This window comes from Papio anubis, chromosome X (genome assembly GCF_008728515.1).
Source record: "Papio anubis isolate 15944 chromosome X, Panubis1.0, whole genome shotgun sequence".
Classification (NCBI taxonomy): Eukaryota; Metazoa; Chordata; class Mammalia; order Primates; family Cercopithecidae; genus Papio; species Papio anubis.
In genome coordinates this window covers 46327234-46349907 of record NC_044996.1, presented here as the reverse complement: position 1 = coordinate 46349907, position 22674 = coordinate 46327234, and the positions used below count along the sequence as shown (strand labels likewise).

The following is a 22674-nucleotide window of genomic DNA, read 5'->3' as shown; positions in this document are numbered from 1 at the left end:
CATGGTGTCATGAATAATTTCAGACTAATTTATATTTGTCTTTGTTCAACTTTAGATTCACCCAAAGTAGAGAATGGCATAATTTTTATAGCCGGAAGGGACTTAGGATCATTTAGTCTATCCTTGACATTTTGCAAAAGAAGGAGCCAAGACCCAGAGAGATTAAACGACTTAAAATTCTAATACTTTCTCAGCTATAACACACTGTATCTTTATAATTAAAAAATGGTAATGTGTATGTAGATGAAGAACTGTCTGTATATAATTGAACAAAGAGCTTACTAAAGAATAATCACCACTTATATATATGTCATTCATCTTCACCTACCCGATCCTGGCCTCACTCCTAATTATATTTAACTGATAGAAAGCACAATGGGAGATCCCTCTTACTATTACTGCCACAGAGTGGGAATGGGAAAACGAGGACTCCATTTAGCTGCTGAGACAACAGGGAAAGGTACAGGAAATAAACTCTGATCAGAGTATAGAGAAAGAAAAAAAAAAAACCAATTCTTTCTTACTGCCAAATTAATTCACAGCACCTTAACTCTAACTGGAGCCTCAGCTGTAATTCCACTGATACAATACATTTATTATGAGCTAAGTAGTATTCTATGGGGGCAGGTATAAACCTAATAACCATATTTCACCAAGTTTCTATAGAAAAATGTAAAGTCTCAAACAGTCAGCCTAACAAATGTTAAAATACAATCTAATCATAAATTAAGGATTGCCTGGTTGTGTTTAACAGACACAAGCATACCTACTAACACTTACATGAGTATGTAAACAAATATGTAAAAAGAAGAATGAACTGGCTAATAAGTGAACAGAAAAATAAATACAGGTACATACTTAGTTATGTGAAGAATAAGGGAGAAAACCATGACAGCTTAGGGAAGAGTAATATTTTCACCTTCCTGGGAATAACCACAAAAAGCTCACAACCTTTCCTGCTCCACTAACCACACCCAAGGGGCTTCATATCTCTAGAGGCAAGAAGAAACACTATAGAAGATGGATGAAAGGGACTAGCTTAAAGGAACCACAGAATGCTAATTTCTTTTTAGAGACAGGATCTCACTCTGTCACCCAGGCTAGAGCACAGTGGTGCAAGCATAGCACCTCAGCCTCCAGAGTAAGTAGGACTGTAGGTGTGTACCACCATGCCCAGATAGATTTTTTCATTTTTTATAGAGACAGAGTCTCACTATATTGCCCAGGCTGGTCTCAAACTCTTGGCCTAAAGCAATTCTCTTGCCTCGGCCTCCCAAAGTGATCGGGTTTTAGGCATGAGCCACCATACCTGGCTGAATGCTAATTTCATACTAAATCTTGGTTGTCTAAGTACACAAAGCAGTAAACACACCAGATCAGTAGTGTCAGCAGAACTTTCAAATGTATTCAGGTGATTAACACCATCCTTGAGATCTTGGGCCATTTGTTTCAGCTGAGCATCTATACGCTCTGCTAATCTGTAACTGAAAAGGCAAGTAAAATAAAGGGATTAACAAAAAGTGTTTTCTCCACTACCTATTCTTGTTGACATATAAACATGACACTGCTAATTGGATTTGCCCTAATTCCCCTATCTTTTCAGTGGAGTTCAATTATGACCACTGATATATTTTCATGGATGCAGCATTTGTGAACTTATTATTACCATATTCTAAAAAGACTCCAAATGAGAAGGCTTTTATCTACTTTGCCATTTTTATCATCACCTATTTATCCTCCAGGTGAATACCCTGGGGATCTGTAGAGCAAATGAATCCTTTAAGGTGTCAAAATACACCTACAGGACATTTACATACAAAAGAGAAGTTATTTAGGGTTTGGCAATATTCAATAAATGCTGAGATGTCTTCAATGATCTTGAATACACAAATTTGCTAAATTAAACCTCATATAAATATACTCCATCAGGCAAAAAAGATGTTTTGAGAAATGAGCTTCATGATAATCAAAGATAGACAAATCTGCTAAGTTCACTAGTTGCCTAAATTCTCAAGATTTCCGCACAAACTACATACACGCGCGCGCGCACACACACACACACACACACGACCCAGTCAATAAATATGTTTATAAGAATTAAAGTGGCCAGAGGATTTTTCAACCTTAATGTGTATAAAGATTTAAAGAGTCAATTAGATTTGTAGGTAACAACTATCTACTGCCTTTCTATGGCATAGTACTTATGCCATAGAATTGGTTGCCTAGATTGTTGAAGATTCTGGTAAATATTTCATCACAATATAAATCTGGGCCGGGTGTGGTGGCTCATGCCTGTAATCCCAGTACTTTGGGAGGCCGAGGAGAGTGGATTATGAAGTCAGGAGTTCGAGACCAGCCTGGCCAACATGGTGAAACCCCGTCTCTACTAAAAATACCAAAAATTAGCTGGGTGTGGTGGCACATGCCTGTAATCCCAGCTACTCAGGAGGCTGAGGCGGAAGAATCGCTTGAACCCAGGAGGCAGAGGTTGCAGTGAGCCGAGATCGTGCCACTGCACTCCAGCCTGGGTGACAGAGCAAGACTTCATCTTGAATATATATCTGACTACAAAAGAGCAACTGGAAAGGAACTAATGTCATGAAGATTTCTTCAAACTACAGTTAGGATCTTATGGCCAAAAATGTAACTCTATATGTTTCAAAAAAATGATAGAATGCATAGAAAGCAATACAAAGAAAAGAAAAATTCACAAAGGTTGAAATACAAAAGCAGAAACTGGTTTAGGTTAATACAGATTAGTTGTACTTACCACATTTAATGCTCCTACAAAAAAGTTAACTTGCAAGCATGTTAAAAATAGGCCCAGTCTTAACTCATAATAAGTCATTGATAAAATGTGTCCAATTTAGTCTCAGTCTAGATTATGTTGTTCATTCATACAAATTCTAATACTTAATAAATTGACAGACTACCAAACCTCAGTTCCAGAGAAATAAAGTTACTTTGGAAACATTGGCACTGTACTGACAGAAGGTAAAGACTGAAGAGTTCACAAATAAAATATAGCCCTCCTAATACACTGACAAAATCACTCCATTTTTGAAAGCTATACAGTTTGCCTCCAGATTAACAAATTGCCTTTAAAATAGCAAATGATTTATCACTAAAGCAATTGCATGAACATTAGTTTTAGCAGAATCAACATAAAGAGGATACCACAAATATCCCACAATACCATGACACCACACACATAAAATTTGTACTTCTAATTTAAGAACAAATTTGACAAATACAAAACCTTTACAGTGAACATGCATAAGGTTGACAGTAATAACAATAAACAAAATGCTATAAAACAAAATTGCCAGAATGATTTCCTCATTTACAAGCATCCAGAAAAGATAAGCAGAAAACAGTCAAACAAATTGATAAATGTCAACTACAAAAGCTTGTCCCTTTCTACCGATTTGTATTCTTTGCCTTCCAATTCGACTTTTCCCCTCTGTTCCTGGAATGCTCTCATAATATGTAAGTCCTGCCCCATTCTTCAATCTTTATTCAGTTACTTACGTCTTCACACGCTCCTCATCTGCATCCTGCAGATAATGAAGTCCACTCTGGTTGCTCGTAGCCTCCTCTAAATAAGTCAACAGAAATTCTAGTTCCTGCTGCTCTGACAGGATAAAATCCAATTCTTGTTCCAACCTGAATAAAGTAAGTTAATAAAAGGGCTGATGAAAGGAATTTGGAGTGACAAAAAGAAAAGAGTTAACAAACTACAGAGGGAAAAAAAACACTGAATAAAAAGATAGGTCTTTAATCTTTCAACCAAGGAAATCTAAGGTTCTACCTTTTCTGATCCAGTTTCACTTTGTTCACTTCTCCATGTAAAATACTAATCTATAAAGAGAAATATGAATACAACAATATAAGTATTTGAATTTATATAACAATTTTAGAGCAATATTAATTTTCTCAAATACACTTCAAATATGAAAGATTTCCTTTTATTCAGGGTACTTATTACCTAAGGAATATATTTTGAACTGCTCACCAATATTGGAATAGAAAATTAACCACAGGGCTGGGTATGGTGGCTCATGCCTATAATCCCAGCACTTTGCGAGGCTAAGGCAAGAAGATCACTTGAGCCTAGGAGTTTGAGATCAGACTGGGCAATGCAGTGAGACCCTATCTCTACTGAAAAAACACACACATCATTAGCTGGGGGTGCTGGTGTGCCCCTGTGGTCCCAGCTACTTAGGAGGCTGAGGTAGGAGGATTGCTTGAGCCAGGGAGATTCAGGCTGCAGTGAGCTGTGATTGCACCACTGTGTTCCAGCCTAGGTGATACAGCAAGACCTTGTCTCAAAAAACAAAAACATAAACAAAACAACAACAACAAAGAAAACCACAAAACACAGGTCTATGTTCTTATGTTCATCTGTAAATACTTGCACAATATAGGTAGATTAATGAAAACATCTTCTTACCATCTCACCATTCTCAATCAATGTACGGTCCCAAGCATTGACCTGAGTGGCCTGGAGAAGAAAGTACTTCTCTTGATCTTCCAGCTCAAGGTTCCACTCATTTATAAGACCCTCCAGGTGACCATATGTCATCACAGGAGTTGCTACTACACTAAAACATAAAAGGATGCAGGATGATCCAATAATCATACTTTAAAAAGTGTGATCAGATTTTAAAAATGAACTCAGGAGGACTCTGAGAAGAAAACAACATGTAAGGAGTTTCCCGTACCTGCACCCCAAGAAAACAAACATAACTGGTAAAGATGATTTAAAAAAACAACCCCTCAAAGTCACTTGAAATTATCCTAGAGGAATATAGTAAATAAAGATTTATTAAGAAACCTACTAAATCACAGCAAGAATAGCTAAAGTCTGTGCCATAATCTGCTCTTTCTCTTCCCCTCATCCCAGCTCGGCATGACAGAAGCTCCTTTCTGGGTAGGCATAGGTAAGGAGATAGGATTCTCTCTCCCCCAGCTCTTAGTCAAAGTGACCCATTCCCTGTCTGAGTAGTATCCACAAGAGAGTGGGCATTCCCCACTGGGCAGAACCATGCAGAACTCTGATTCCCCTGCCAAGTGGTATCAAAAAAGGCTCAGTAACTAGCTAATCTTTGATCCCTTGGCCAGCAGAGCCAGTCAATGCTGATTCCTCTGCTGTGGCAGTGTCAGCAGGGCTCAGTGGGAAGGTAATCATCAATTCCCTAAGTGGAAGACACAGGCACAATTCCAGTTCCTCCACCAGGGTTCTTTCTGTGGGATCCAATGACAAGTTGAACCTAAATTCCTACCCAGTAGCAACAAGGCTCAATGAGGCAGAAGAGGCAGGGTTTAGTCACCATTAGGCTTCACCTCTTGCCTCTGGTGTCAGAGAGACCCAGTGGGGAGCTGAATCTCTATACCCACCCAGCATCATTACAACTGAACAAGGTAATTCAAGTTAGGACCTGTAGGGATCCCACTTCCTACCATCCATGGGGTCAGCAATGCCCAATGAGAAGCTTGACCTCCACATCCACTGGCAAAGCCAAGACTAAATGAGGTAGGGCAAAGAATGCCTAGTCAGTACTTTGTCCCCCTTCTCCCATGAGCCTGTGTCAGCTGGGCCCAGTAGAGAGCTAAGCCTTCATACCAACCAAGGAGGCTGAATGAAGTGATATGAAACAGAGTAGTTGACATCATGCTTCTTCCCTCCCCTTGTGTCAGTGGGGCCAACAGGAAGCTTAAATTCTGCCTCCACCTGCAGCAACTAAGCAGTGTGAGTCAGTCCTCCACTTCCCCTTGATCTGGGGGCTCCAGGGCCCAGCTGGGAGCTGAGCTTACATCTCCACTTACTGGCAATAAAGTGGTAGCATGCAACGTTCGCCTTTCATGAGCGATGAGTCAGTGAGGCTAAGCGGGAAGCAGAGTTTCCAAACCACCCATCTGCCTTGAGACAGCGTGTGAATAAGTGCTCCACTTTTGCTGGAGTGCTGTAGGTAAGGTCCAGTGGGAAGTTGAACATACAAACACACACATCCCTTGTACTACATGTCAATAAAGAGATGCTTGATGAAAAAAAAAAAAAGATGAAAATAGGACCTAGACTTTCCTAACATAATAGACAGAATGTCCAAGATAAAATTTTAAAAATTACCCATCATATCAAAACCCAGAAAACCCACTACTTGAAAGAGAAAAGACAATAGATGCCAACACTGAGAGGTATCAGATATTGGAATTATCTGAAAAGAATTTTAAAGCAATCATCAAAAAAAGGCTCAAACAAGCCATTTCAAATTTTCTTAAAACAAATGAAAAAATAGAAAATCTCAGCAAATAAATAGAAATTATGAAAAACAACCAAATGAAAGATATAGAACTGAAATGTAAAATAACTGAAATAACAAGCTCACCTAAGGAGTTTGATAAGAGAATGCAGTCAACAGAGGATGGAAGAAGAAAACTTGATGACAGACAAATAGAATTTACAGAAAAACAAAGAAAAACTTTGCAGAAACAAATGAAAAAAGTCTCAAGGACTTGGAGGACAATAATAAAAGAAGTAACATTTGTATGATAAGAGTTCCAGAAAGAGAGGAAAGAGAGAATGGGACTGAAAAACGTATTAAAAAAAAAAAAAGATTGAAAACTCTCAAAGTTTGTCAAAAGATATAAACCCACAGATTCAAGAAGCTGGACAAACTCCAAACAGAATAACTCAAATCCACACTAAGACACAAAATAATTAAACTTCTGAAAACTAAAGACAAAGAAAAAAAATCTTGAAAGCAACCAGAAAGAAAAAAATGCATTACTTAAAAAGGAATATCAGTTTAGATGACAGTAGATTTCTCATCTAAAACCAAGCACTGAATGAAAAAAAAGTGTCAACAATGACTTCTGTATCTGGTGAAAATGTCCTTCAGAAATGAAGGGGGAGATAAAGATATTCTCACACAAAGTCAAATCAAGATAATTTGTTGCTAGCAAACCTACCCTTGAAGATTAAACAGAAAGGAAATGAAAACGGAAGACTTGGAACATCATATAAAGCAGCGATCCCCAAACTTTTAGGTACCAGGAACTGGTTTTGTGGAAGACACTTTTTCCACAGACGGTGGGAGGGGCCTGCAGGAGGATCATCAGGCGTTAGATTCTCATCCGGAGTGTACAACCTAGATCCCTTGCATGTGCAGTTTACTATAGGGTTCACGCTCCTATGAGAATCTAATGTCTGATCTGACAGGAGGCGGAGCTCAGGCAGTAATTAATGCATGCTCACCTGCTGCTCGCCTCTTATAGTGTGGTCCGGTTTCTAACATGCTACAGATCAGTACTGGTCTTTGACCCAGGGGTTGAGGACCCCTGATATAAAGGAAGGAATATCAAAATGGGTATAGACAAGGGTAAATATACTATTCTACTTCTCGTTTCTTAAATCATTTGATGGCTGAACTAAAAATTATAACCCCATGTGATGTGATATTCAATGTACACAGAAGAAATGGCTGAGACAACCATACTTAAAAGCTAAGAAGGGTAAAAGGAATTAAATGGAATTAAGGTTTCTGTATTTCACCCACACAGTGTAGTGGTATGACTACACTGTTGTAAGTAATGCATGTATCTGGAATACCTAGAGCAACCAGTAATAAAACTATACAAAATAATGTACTTAAAAACACTATTAACAGAACAAGATGAAACCCCCCAAAAATATTCAAACAACCGACGGCAGAGTAAAAAAAGGAAAGAGAAGAACAAAAATCAGAAGCAACAAATAAAATGGCAGATTTAAGCTCTAACATATGAATAGTTACCTTAAATATAAATGTGCTAAGCATACCAATAAAATACAGAGACTGGAAGAGTGAATAAAGAATGATCCAACAATATACTGTTTATAAGAAATTCACTTCAAATACAAGGATATATTAATACACAGTTTGAAAGTAAAAGAATGGAAAGAATGCAAGCTTCATTTTTTAAAAAGAAATGGCTATATTAATATCAAATAAAGTGGACTACAGAGCAAAGAAAATTACTAGAACCAAAGAGAGACATTACATAGTGATAAAGGAATCAAGGCATCAGGAAGGCTAACAATCCTACATGTGTAGGCGACCAAACAAGAAAGCCTCAAAATACATGAAATAAAAACTGATAGAGCTAAATGGAGAAATAGAGAAGTCCACAATTAAAGGCGGAGATTTCAAAAAGCCACTCTCCACAACTGAAAGAACTACTAGACAGAAAGACTCCAATAATACAGAATCTGAAATTACAGTGAAGCAACAGAATCTAATTTACATATATAGAACATTCCACCCTACAGCAGAAAACACAATTTTCAAATGTCCATGGAACATTCATCAAGACAGACTGTATACTCACCCACAAAACAAACCTAATTAAATATAAAAGAACTAAAATCATACAAAGCATATTCTAATACCACAATGGGATCAAAGTAGCGATAAATACAGAAAAAACAACAAGAAAATCTCCAAACACTTGGAAATTAAACAACACACTTCTAAATGATAAATTAGTAAAAGAGGGATTCACAAAGGAAATTTAATAAGTATATAGAGCTGAATGAAATCACAATATAACATAATATGTAGGTCACAGTTAAGGAAGTGTTGAGTGGGGTATTTATAGCACTAAATGTGTATGTTAAAAAATAGGAAAAGTCTCAAATCAATAGTCTGAGTTCACACCTCAACAAACTAGAAAAAGAGCAAAATGAATGCAGTACAATCAGAAGGAAGGAAATAATAGAGTAGATATCAGTGAAATTGAAAACATGAAAAGAATAGAGAATAATTAAACAAAAGCTGGCTCTTTGGGAAGAGATCGATAAAATTGATAAAAGAAAGACACAAACAACTAATATCAGAAATGAAACAGGAATATCCCTACAACCATTGAAAGGACAATAATGAAATACTATGAACAACTTTATACTCACAAATTTAACAACATAAAAAATGGGCCAACTCTTTAAAAACCACACATTCATCAAAGATTAACTAGATAACCTGAATAGTTCTAGAACCACTAAAGAAATTGATTTGTAATTTAAAAGCCCCTTTAGCCTAAAAGCCCCTTTAGTCGAGCATGGTGGTTCACGCCTGTAATCCCAGCACTTTGGGAGGCTGAGGCGGGCAGATCACTTGAGGTCAGGAGTTCGAGACCAGCCTGGCCAACATGGTGAAACCCGTCTCTACTAAAAATACAAAGATTAGCTGGATGTGGTGGCAGGAGCTTGTAATCCCAGCTACTCAGGAGGCCTCGGCTGAGGCAGGAGAATCACTTGAACCTGGGAGGTGGAGGATGCAGTGAGCTAAGATCTTGACACTGCACTCTAGCCTGGGCATCACAGTGAGACTTTGTCTCAGAAAATAATAATAAGAAGTAAATAAATACCCCTATTTACATTATTTCTTTTAGAAAACAGAAAACAGAATACTTTTAAGATCATTTTATAGAGCCAATATTACCCTGATATCAAAACTAGAGACATAAAAGAAGAAGAAAACTACAGACTAATATCTCTCATGAACTTAGATACAAAAGTTCTCAAACAAAATACCAGGAAACCAAATTTTTAAAAATGTATCAAAAAATTATACACCATGATCAAGTGGGATTTATTTAACATATGCAGGGCTGGTTGAACATCTGAAAATCAATCAGTGTAATCTACCACTTCACCAAGATAAAGAAACAGAATCTTAAAAGACTATCAACTGAGGCTGAAAAAGCATTTGACACAAATTGATTTTTGACAAAGGTGCAAAAGCAATGTGGGGGGAAGACAGTCTTTCAATAAATGATGTTAGAAAAACTCGACATCCACAGACAAAAAAAAATTAATCTTGACCTAAACCTCACACCTTATATAAAAATTGACTCAAAATGGATCACAAGCTTAAATGTAAAATGTGAAACTATAAAACTTTTAGAAAAACACAGAAGAAAATCTTTGGGATCTAGGGCTAAGAAAAGATTTCTTATAATTGACACTAAAAGCACAATTCATTAAAAGAAAATGTGATAAATTGTAACTCATTAATTAAAGGTGTTGATACAACAAAAGGACCCTGTTAAGAGGATGAAAAGCCAAGTTACACAGTTAAAGAATATACTTATAAGCCACATATCTGACAAAAGACTGGCATATAGAGTACATAACAAACTCTCAAAACCAAACAGTAAAAAAATCAAATAATCCAAATAGAAAATGGACAAAAGATATGAACACACATTTCACCAAAGAGGCTCTACTGATGGCAATAAACATGTGAGAAGACTTTCAACATCATTAGTCATCAGGGAAATGCAAATTAAAACCATAATGAGATATCACTTCACATCTGTCAGAAGGGCTAAAATAAAAAATAGTGACAACACCAAATTCTGGCAAGAATGCAGACAATCTGGATCACCCATACATTGCTAGTAGGCATGTAAAATGGCACAGTACCCTGGAAAAGAATTTGACAGTTTCTTAAAAAACAAAACAAACAAACAAAAAACATGTAACCACCATACCACCCGACAACAGCACTCCTAGGCATTTATCCCAGAGAAATACTTATATTCATAATAAACATGTACACCAATGTTCACACCAGCTTTTTTCATAATATCAAAAAAACTGGAAACAGCCTGTATGTCCATCAACAGGTGAATGGTTAAACAAACCATGGTGCATCCAAAATACCATGGAATACTACTCAGAAATAAAAAAGAACAAACTATTGATGCTCATGACAACTTGGGTGGATCACAAGGAATTATGCTGAATAAAAAATCCAATTCCCAAAGGTCACATATATATGACTCTATCTACACAACACTCTTGAAATGTCAAGATTATAGAAATAGAGAACATTAATTGTTGCTCAGGGTCAAGGAAAGGAGGGGAGTGGGTGTGGCTATATAAGGGCAACAGGAGGAATCCTTGTAGTGATAAAACTGTTCTGAATTTTGACTGTAGCAATATCAATATCTTGGTTGTGATATTATACTATATTACTGTTAAGATGTTATCACTGGAGGAAATGATATAAAGACCATACAGAATGTTGTGTATTATTTCTTACATATACATGTGACTCTACAATTATCTCAAAATAAAAAGCTTAACTTAAAAAATGAACAAATACTATAGAGAAACATCATATACAGGCTCCAGAGCCTGTATATCCAGAGTTTGACTGCCTGAATTTTAATCCTGGATCAACCATTAACAAGTATGCAACTATGAGCAGATTATAAAATCTCTGTATGCTCTCGTTTTCTCACCTACAAAATGGGAATGAAAATACTGCCTACCTCATAGGGTTACTGTGAGGATAAATGACATGATGCTTGTAATGCATTGTCATCTTGCCAAACATACAGTAATTGCACAATAAGTGGTAGCTATTATTCGTAATAGTAATGATTCTATTATAATGATATTCAGAAGGCAAAGGTGTGCTGTTAGTTATTCAACTTCCTAAGCTACAGAAATCTTTCTCTTAACTGTTCCCTCAACTCAATCATTTAGCTAACTTTCAAATATTATTCTAAAGTTATCCAAGCAAATGTCTTGTACATGATAAATAAAATGAAACACATGCAAGTTTTTAAATAAATAGGCTTACCTAACAGTTGAAGTATAAGGTACAAGGTTTTCAAACCCTCTTGATGACAGTTGGTTTTGGTTCACAGTAAAGCCACTGGTGATTGTGGTAGTAGTGTTGGTGGTGAAAGTGGTGGTGGTAGTCGTTGAAGTTGTAACTGGAAAATAAAGTGTATAATGTTAGTAAGAAATGAGAAATTGTTTCATTTAAGCCTTTATCGTTCAGATTTAAAATTATGGAGGCATTTTTAAAAATACAAATTTGAACTCAAAGATGCAGATTTGAATTTAACACTGTTGTAATATGAAATAATAAATGGCAGGCCAGGTACCTGGATTAACTTTCCAGCTGAAAACTAAAAATCCTGGATAAATTCATAGAAAAATAAAACTTCTAACCAGCCCAATAACCATGAAAGAAATCAAATCAGTCTTCAAAATTCTTCTCATAAAGAAAACTCCAGTCCCAGATGTCACTGCTGGTAAGTTTTATGAAACTTTCAAGAAAAGAATAATTGCAATTTACAAAAGATCTCTGTACATCTATATCTTTGCATACTTACATGACTGTATCTGTGTAATTAATTCCTAGAAATAAAATTTCTAGATCAAAGTGTCAGCATGCTCTAAATTTTAACATAACTTGCCAAATTGCCCTATCTAAACGTTTGATTTTGCCAGTTTATGTCCCTATCAATAGGAAAGAGTGCCTATTTCTTTATACCACAGTCAATACTAGGCATGCATTTTTGCAAACCCTAGTCAAAAGCCTCTCAAAGCTTTATCTACAGCCCAGACTCTCTCTTATGTGTCTTTTTCTGTTACACCCCTATTAGAATGTCCTGCTCTCTATAGATAAAATCCTAAGTATCCTTCATGGCTTGACTCAAATTCTTTGTTCCCCATATTTATCACCTACTTCTCTCCTACTCATAGTTTCCTTTGGTTTTCTAAATTTCTGCAGCACTTTTGGGTCTTATTACACACTGAGCACTTAATGAACAATACACAGAAAATTGTGGCTGCTAGGGAACTGGGAAGGTTTTATTTTCTTCTTTTTGGTCTCGGTATTTTCAAATGTTCTTACAACTAGTAAATGTTGCTTCTGTAACAAGGAATCTGTTATGAAAATATAATGTACATGATTGTTTGTTTTATGTTAGCTTTGCTTTCCAAATTAGCAATAGTTTCAGATTAATGGCCACACCAGATAAATTCATAAACCATGGTGCCTGCTACAACCACTGACTACTCTGACGGAGGCTGGCCTGAGGGAACATTCCTGCTGAGGGAACAAGCTCAAATACCCATTCTTTGTTCCAGATAACTGTCCTTTTTGTTCCTGGTTCACAGTTGACTGGGCAGGATGGCCAACTGAAGGATGGGAAGCCATCCAATGTACTACTAGCAGCCTACCTGAGGGTCTGGCACAAAAAGCTCTAGCGAAACAGGATTAATATGAGTCAGAGTTTCATTTCCAAAAATTTAGCAATATGGAAAAAATCTGACTCTAGGCAGATACTGGGAAATATTTCCAAAAGTATAGAAAGAATCCAACTATAGGCAGAGAGACTTGATAGGACTGACAGAAGAAAGAGATGAAGTAGAAGTAAGGGACCATGAGCAAGTCACAATTAAGGATAAGGTAAAGCAGGAAGGCAGAGAAAGAGGTAAGGAAACCAATGAGAAATTTAAAAAAAGAAAAAAGTAGACAAAGGGAGAATAACTGAATTATGCCTATGCAATATTTGATTTGGCAGGTCCCTAAAGGTGCCTTAAGAATAATCTTAAGTTCCAATTTCCTTAAAGTAACAGTGTCATGGCAATGACTTTACTTGAATTCCACGAGACTCCATTTCCTTTTTGGCCACAAAGGTTCTCATGATAATTCCCCATTCTTTATGTTAGCCCTTGTGAGGGTGAAATGTGCACCACAGAGGTAGACCATGTCCAATCACAAAGAAGCCCAGGAGTCACTATGGTTAGAACAGTGGAGAGATTACAGATTGGATCTTGCGTGATATTCTTTACAACCATAAGTCATCATTTTATTCATCTGAGAACAAAAATCTTATCTGAAAGGAAAACCTTCCTCAGAAATGCTAAAAATTAATGATAATGCCAATAGACTCCCTTTATTGATTAATTCACCCAAACACTGAGTAACTACTGCATTCAAGACAGAAATAATTTTTTTTTTTTTAAATGAGCCCTTCTTGTAAAGGAGAATATCTTCACCCAAAGATGGTTTTCTAATAAAGTAATCTGTATTTCCTAACATGGATAGGTATTCAAAGATGTATAATTGGCTAGGCAGGGTGGCTCACACCTGTAATCCCAGCACTTTGGGAGGCCGAAGCAGGTATATCACTGGAGGTCAGGAGTTTGAGACGAGCCTGGCCAACATGGTGAAACCCCATCTCTACTAAAAATACAAAAATCAGCCAGATGTGGTGCACACCTGTAATCCCAGCTACTCAGGAGGCTAAGTGAGCAACAGAGCGAGATTCTACCTCCAAAAAAAAGAAAAAAAAAGATGTATACTTAAGAGGAAACAGCAAATTCTAAGAATGTGTATACACACACACACAGAGTATGGTACCATTTTTATAAAACAAATTTAATGTATGTCTGTATATGCTTAGAAAAAAAGTCTAGAAAGATAAACTGTTCTCTCTAGAGGGAGTGATATGTATATATGCACGTATGTATTGTTTTTACCTATAAGCAGCACAAACATAAAGGAATCCTGAGTCATTTTAAAATGGTATGATTATTTTAACTTCTTTTGTTTGTTTGTTTTTGAGATGGAGTCTCGCTCTGTCACCCAGGCTGGAGTGCAGTGGCACGATCTTGGCTCACTGCAACCTCCACCACCCAGGTTCAAGCAATTCTCCTGCCTCAGCCTCCCAAGTAGCTGGGACTACAGGCACGTGCCACCACACCCGGCTAATTTTTTCTTATTTTTAGTAGAGATGGGGTTTCACTGTGTTAGCCAGGATGGTCTTGATCTCCTGACCTCGTGATCCGCCCACCTCAGCCTCTCAAAGTGCTGGGATTACAGGCGTGAGCCACCACACCCGGCCTATTTTAACTTTTTATACAGTTTTATTTTTGTTATCTTTCATGCTATTTTTAAAGGCATAAATTAACTCTGGCATAGTCAAATAATATTTCAATTAATACCTAGTAAAGGAATGGGTTTGGAAGTTGTATCACAGTCTGATTTTGCAAATTACAACTTTAGTCTTAACCAGTTAATACAGTCAATACTACATTATCTGTGTAGTAAAGCGGAAGTATGGTTCTAAAAATAATACAAAAAACTACATACCAAATTTGAACTCACATTTAAATAAATCTCATTCTGATAGTCTTAAAAATCATTGCATAAAATAGTGAAAATAGTCTTTAAAATATTCTACTATCCAGTTTTCCTATCCTGTCCCTGATCAACAACTATACATCTTATTCCATGCCGGAAATGGACATCATCACCTTCCCAGACTATAAAAAGCAAACTTCTCTTAAAATTTGGTGATTATACCTAGGGCAGAGAGTAATCCCAAGTGGCTGTAAATCTGCAGATACAAACGCTTGAAAGCTGCTCTGCAAGACTGGTTAGTGAGATGAAGAATCTGAATAAGTAAATACACTTGAAGAGAAAGAAAGGTAAGTAGGGAAAAAGAACACCCCAAATTGGGGCTGTCAGGTTGAGACATACCTAATGGGGAGAAGGGTAAGTGCGTTAGGTCCTGGTGGGTGAAATGATGTGTATTAGTCTGTTCTCACGCTGCTAATAAAGACATACCTGAGACTGGATAGTTTATAAAGGAAAGAGGTTTAATTGACTCACAGTTCCACATGGCTGAGGAGGCCTCACAATCACGACAGAAGGTGAATGAGGAGCAAAGTCACGTCTTACATGGTGGCAGGCAAGAGAGCTTGTGTAAGGGAACTCCCGTTTATAAAACCATCATATCTTGTGAGATTTATTCACTATCACAAGAACAGCATGAGAAAGACCCGTCCTCATGATTCAGTTACCTCTCACCAAGTCCCTCCCACAACACATGGGAATTATGGGAGCTACAATTCAAGATGAGATTTGTGTGAGGACACAGCCAAATCATATCATGGTGCTAAGGGATGGGCTAGTGGCAAAAGTAGTATTTGTACGAAGGAATTTGAGACTTATATAGATAAGGGCTGGATATGACAGCATCATCAAAGAGGCTGCCCATTCATATTTCAGTGATTCAACCCATAACTAAAAGAACCAGGTTTTATTTTGTCATTGTTTTATGGGGAAATAATGTGTTACATTTTTTGCGAATATGGTAACTTGCAACGTTCTTATGACACACCCTTCACAAGTCTCATACATTGGCCAGTTAGCCTGCTAAACAGTAGAAACTCATAAGGTCATGTAAAAGAATAAATAAAGAGATGAGGCCAGGTGTGGTGCCTCATGCCTACAAGTTGAGCACTTTGGGAGGCCAAGGTGGGAGGACAGCTTGAGCCCAGAAGTTTGAGACCAGCCTGGACAATGTAGTGAGACCCCATCTCTACTAAAAAAAAAAAAAAAAAAAAAATCAGCCAGGCATGGTGGTGCACACCTGTAGTTCCAGATATTCAGGAGGCTGAGGTGGGAGGATCACTTGAACCCAGGAGTTTGAGACCAGCCTGGACAATATAGTGAGACCTCATCTCTACTAAAAAAAAAAAAAAAAAAGTTAGTTGGTCATGGTGGTGCATGCCTGCAGTCCCAGGTACTCAGAAGGCTGAGGTGGGAGGATCACATAAATCCAGGAGATTAGGCTGCAGTCAGCTATAATCACGCCACTGCACTCTAACCTGGGTGACAAAGTGAGACTGTATCTTAAAAAAAAAGAGAGGGATGATATACATGTCTGTTTAGGAATAATTATTTTAAGCTTAAAAGGGATTGACTTTTAGTTTAAGCCAGATTAAAAAAGAGTCATTTCATCCCTAAGTAAACTTTTTAAAGTAAAAACAAATAAGACTGCTCCAAAATGGAGTATAACTTAAAAGACAGGTTTAGGTAGAAGACCCCTTATCACCCAGCTCACAATAGCTATGGGGCAATGGATAACCAAGTCTTCTTCCACCTACAACCTAACTAGCTCCTAACTGGCAGAAACAAATTTAGAATAGGTCTAGAGAAACTCCTGTAATCAACTTTAGAAGAGGGTCAACTTTAATAGAGGTCAAAACTTAAATTAACTTTTAGAGAAAAAAAGAAAACTTTATCAATCTCAACCAGCTAAACACTGTGATCAAGAACAAAAATTCTTAAGTTTGATGGTTGGCAAGAATTTGGCAGCTGTTTTGCCTGTAGTCATCTCAAAGAAGTAACATCATTGATATCAACTGTCTCATTCCACTCTTTGGCAATCATCTACATAAACATATTAGTGTACCTTTTGGATCCTCTGATGAGATGGTCAAAACCACTTAGCCCTAAAAGCCATAGAATGAACTTACTGCTTGTTATAAAGCACATTTCCAGTGAGAGCCCCAAGACATCCTGATACTTCTAAAATTTTATTAACTACAGTAGGAGCTGCTCCACCTGCTCCAGGGAATTTTAATGCAAATCCCAAGGTTATAATATTAAATGTTCTAGCCGAAGTTGTTGGAGCACCAACAGCAGAGAACAACATAATATTAACTATTACCCTTTAAATCAACAACAGTGAGAAATTTATATAGTCTTTTTCATCTGAAGAGTCCTTTAGAAACTTTTGGTTAAACTTCAAAATACCGTGGTCAATCCATTTATATGAAATGTCCAGAAAAGGCAAATCTATGGAGATGGAAAACAGATTAGTGGTTGTCTGTGGCTGAGGGATCTTATTGGAATGATATAAATGCTCTAAAACTAAATACAGTGATGGTTACACAATTTGATAAACTTACTAAAATTTCTGGATTGCATACTTAAAGTAAGTTAATTTTATGATGTATAAGTTATAATTCATTAAAGTTAATTAAAAGATATTGTGGTCCCAATATATTTTCATTTTGTAGACAAGGACATCAGAGGGAGATAAGTGGGGGAACCTGTCAAAGGTCAGAGAGCAAGTTTTGACTGAACAATAATTTTAACTCCAAACCTTGGACATGGTCATATTCATGAAATCTATCATAGTTGAGAAGGATACTGCTTACATATATCAAAGTGGTTCCAGAATCATAGTCATGTCTCAAAATTGAAGTCTAAGTGGTAGAAAATATAAGTCACGTGGTAACCAATCTTAACTAATGCCTAACTATGCCAATAGCACAAGAGGATGGTGATGGTTAATTGAGCATTATTCATGCTCAATTAAGCATCAAACATTTTCTGGCTAGTTTTATTCCCAGGAATGGAGACAATCTTACTGTCATAGAGCTGGGGAGGGGGGCTATTACAGCTAGGATTACAACAAAATTTAATGATGAACATTATGATATTGTGAAGAAGAAACTTTGAAAGAAGTCAGTTTATAGAGACCTGTAAGAAAAAATTGCCTAAGACCTACAACTTTCTTTCTTTCTTTCTTTTCTTTCTTTCTTTTCTTTCTTTCTTTCTTTCTTTCTTTCTTTCTTTCTTTCTTTCTTTCTTTCTTTCTTTCTTTCTTTCTTTCTTTCTTTCTTTCTTTCTCTCTCTCTCTCTCTTTCTTTTTTTTCTTTCTTTCTTTTTCCTTTCTTTTTCTTTCTCTCTCTCTCTCCCTCCCTCCCTCTCTCTCTTTCTTTCTTCCTTTCTTTCCTTTTTTTTTTTGTTTGACAGGGTCTTACTATGTCACCCAGGCTGGAGTGCAGTGGTGCAATCTTGGCTCACTGCAGCCTTGACCTCCTGGGCTCAAGCAGTCCTCCCACCTCAGCCTCCCCAGTAGCCGGGACTACAGGCACGCACCACTATGTCCGGCAAATTTTTGTATTTTTTGTAGAGACAGGGTTTCGCCATGTTGCCCAGGCTGGTCTCAAACGCCTGGGCTCGAGCAATCCACCTGCCATGGCCTCCCAAAATGCTGGGATTACAGGCATGAGCCACTGAGCCTGGCCTGAATTCAATATTTCCAACATTTGCTATTACTATACTAATGGAAAATGTGTAACAAAGAAGTTGAGGTTACAAGATAATGTCTCACATCTCAGCTCAAAGCATCCAGATAGATGGTCCTCTTCAAGGGGAGAGGTCACAAGGCATCACACAATGTCAATTAGAACCCCAAAACTACAGCTGGCCCTTTGTCATGTTCCACTTCTGATAGGTAAAATGTAAGGACCACAAACCAGGTCGGTATGGAAAAACACACTATAGGAAGGCTCCAACATTTATTTCCCATTTTATCTTAGTCACATGGATAAGGACTTCTTCCCTTCAGAAATACTTGGCAAAACTCCCACTCTCCCTACTGTTAATAGCTTCAAGAAGTTGTTTCAAAGCATCACAATATTAATGAATTATATGCTTAAAGTTAGCATTTTAAGCTATAATAACCATGTTAACATAAAAAAAATTCACAGCTAAAGCCATGAGAATTAGGTTCTTAAGCAAAGCTACTATTGATATCAGCAATTATAAATGGGTTCAAGAATAATGATAATTTCTGAGACACAGGAGATCTGTAGTATATACTGGCAAATTGAGTAAGGTGGCCTCATGAGAAATTACAGTATTTTCTTTGGAATTAGTAACTTACATGAGAGCCCAATAGCAGCAGTGGAGGTCAAAGCATTTGATATTGAGGTAAACTGCATGGTGCTTGAACTAGTGGTGGTGGCAACAGCAGCTGCTGGAGCCAAACCTAAAAATCAAAGTAACAAATGGAAAAATATGTCACTAAAAATAATTTTTAAAAGTAAAACACCATTATAACAAGGTTCATCAATATGGAGAAATAAAAACAAAGCAAGGAAAAGCAGGTATCCTGAAACCTAATCAATAAGACAGAGTAAAAGCTTGATTAAAAAAACAGTTCATTGGTACTACTTTAGTATAGTCAGTCTTCTAGCATCATCATAACAAAGAAATTCTACTTTACTGAAAAAGAAGTCCTAAGAGGGGGGATCCACTTCCAGAACTGCAGCATAAAAAGTCCCATGAACCTGTTCCAAGTAAATCCATAACCAGCAAAAAGTTCCAGCAAAAAGTTGGTTTTTTTTTTTCTTTAAATTGGAAATGGCTAGAAATTGTTCTAAGAGCCCATAGCAAATGAAGAAACATTTATTCAAGAAAATCTGCTAAAACTCAGTAATCTAACAGTGACAGTCTATGGCATATGAGCCACAAAGCACTCCTTTCCTTTCACCATCCCCTTGTCTACCTTGACAGAAGCTACTCCCCAGGGAGGGGTAGCCAAAACTGGACTCCCTCTGCCCCCAGCTCCCAATCAAGGAATAGAGTATCCCAATGGGAGAGACAAGTAGCCAGCATTTCTTATCACTTCCAACACAGAGTTGAAGGGGCGAAATTCCTGTTGAGTATAGCCAAGAGTTCAAGGGCTCCCTTCCTTTACTCACAGGGTGGAGACTCAACCCCAAGCAGAGAAGGCTGAGAATACTGAGGCCCCAATCACCCTCACCCTGATTATCCCAGCCCAGTTCTCTTGCAGGGTTAAGGTCCACACCTGAAGAGGTAAGCAGGAAGACCAGTGGCTACTGTCACTGCCCAGTACCCAAAGCACTGGCTGAACGATTCTGCCCAGGGATAAAGACCATTCATAAGAACAGAGAGCTCTCAAGCCATCCCTAAAAGAACCGACTTTATTGAAACAGAGTGTGAGGACATTCAAGTCCAAAACCTTACTCTAAAAAATGGAGATTTGGGAGGTAAACAATTAAGAGGAGGCAGGGAGCTTTATAAGAAAAATAATTTAGGGTGTAAGTCGGCTAGTTTATCAGCGATAACCAGGGGGAAAGAAAGCTGAAAAGGGCTGTCTTGAAATCAGAAGAGTTAAGTACTGATGTACACTACAACATGAATGAATCTTGAAAACATTATGCTAAATGTAAGAAGCCAGACCAAACAAACAAACAAACAAAAAAGCTTCATATTGTGAAATTCTATTTATATGAAATGTCCAGAATAGGCAAATTCATAGACAGAAAGTATATTAATGATTCCCAGGGGCTGGGAGGAGTAGGTAATGGGGAGTGACTGCTAATGGGTATAGGGTTTTTTGTGGGAGGGCGATGAGAATGTTCTCAAATTACATAGTGGTGATAGTTGTACACTATGGGACTATATTAAAAACCACTGAATTGTATACTTTAAAATGGTGAATTTTAAGATATGTGAATTATACCTCAATTATGCTATTATTAAAAAAAACACATTATCATCTCAATAGAAGCAGTAAAAGCATTTGATAAAATCCAATACCCTTTCATGGCACAAACACTCAACAAATTAGGAAGAGAAGGGAGCTTCCTAAACAGGATAAAGGGCACTAATGAATAAGCTATAGTAACATCACACTTAATGGAGAAAGACTAAATACTTTCCCACTACCATCAGAAACAAAACAAGGATGTCTGCTCTAACCACTTCGATTCAACAATACATTGAAAATTCTAGCCAGGACAATAGGCAGGAAAAAGAAATAAAACGCATGTGGATTGAAAAGAAAGAAGTAAAACTATCTCTATTCATAGATGACATGATCATGAACACAGAAAATTCTAAGAAATAAAAAATCTACTAGAACAATAAACAAGTTCTGTAAGGTTGCAGGATACAAGATTAATATACAAAAATAAATTACATTTCTATATTATAACAATGAACAATACAAAATGAAAGAAAGTAAGAATATAATTCCATTTATGATTGCTCACAAAGAAATACTCAAGGACAATTTTTAAATTACATAATGTACACAAAAATATGAAACATCATTTGAAGAAATTAAAGATGTTCTAAATAAATAAAAAGATATCATGTTTACGGATCAAAAGACTTACTATTGTTAATATGGTGTGAGAGACAGAAAACTGGTCCCCAAAGATGGCCTAATACCTAGAACCTGTGAACATATTGCCTTACTTGATAAAAGGGACTTTACAGATGAGATTAAGGTTAAATACCTTGAGATATCCTGAATTATCCAAGTGAGAAAATTTAATGACCCCAATCCTTTAAAGTAGAGAACCTTTCCAGGATGTGGTCAGAGATAGATGTAACTACAAGAGAATGGTCAGAAAGACACAAAATTGCTGATACAAATGGCCAAGAAAGCACAAGAAAACATGCTCACTATCCTTAGACATTAGGGAATTGCAAATCAAAGCCACAATGAGATACTGCATTATACCCATTAGGATGGCTATAATCAAAAAGATAGATCAAGTGTTGATGAGGACGTGGAGAAATTGGAATTTTTTTACACTGCTGTTGGAAATGTAAAATGCTGTACCTTTTTGGAAAACTGTCTGGCATTTCCTCAAAGGGCTAACATAGTGTTACCGTATGACCCAGCAATTCTACTCTTAGGGATATATATATATATATATATATATATATATGCTAAAAAGAGATGAAACATATATTCACACAAAAACATATATGTGAATATTCATGGCAGTATTATTCAAAACAGACAAGAGGTAGAAACCCAAATGCCTATTAACTGATGAATAGATGAATAAAATACAGCGTATCCATGCAATAGAATTGTACTTGCCGTAAAAGAAAAAGTAGTAATACATGCTACCACATGAATGAGTTTTGAAAGCATGCTAAGTGAAAGAAGCTAGTCACAAAAGACCGAATAATATATTATTCCATTTATTAAAAATATATGATTCCATTACAGAGACAAAATGTAGATTAGTGGTTGCCAAGGACTGGGGAAAAGGAGGAATGGGCAATGACTGCTAATGGGTAGAGAGTTTATTTTGGGGATGATGAAAATATTCTAATATGGCCTGTTGTAATGGTGGCTGCATAGCTCTGTGAATCACTGAACTGTACATTTTAAACAGGTGAACTGTACAGTACGTAAAGAATAAATGAAGGTCTGGAATAAATTTTCAGAAAACAGATTACC

General features: G+C 36.9%; 1 protein-coding gene across 3 annotated transcripts in view; it reads right to left on the bottom strand.

Moving 5' to 3' along the window:
• Positions 1-22674, bottom strand: part of NUP62CL (nucleoporin 62 C-terminal like) — a 120766-nt gene that overhangs the window by 27228 nt on the left and 70864 nt on the right. For 2 of the 3 annotated variants that reach the window (XM_021932502.2, XM_009198073.4), the window contains exons 3-7: positions 19327-19431; positions 11637-11772; positions 4454-4604; positions 3812-3861; positions 3532-3666 (exon numbers count right to left, since the gene is read on the bottom strand). In XM_021932502.2, the coding sequence (XP_021788194.1) occupies positions 3532-3666; positions 3812-3861; positions 4454-4604; positions 11637-11772; positions 19327-19431 (577 nt within the window). Of the gene's footprint in view, positions 1-1372; positions 1485-3531; positions 3667-3811; positions 3862-4453; positions 4605-11636; positions 11773-19326; positions 19432-22674 lie in introns of all 3 variants that reach the window. The other variant, XM_021932501.2, reaches the window with a different exon arrangement.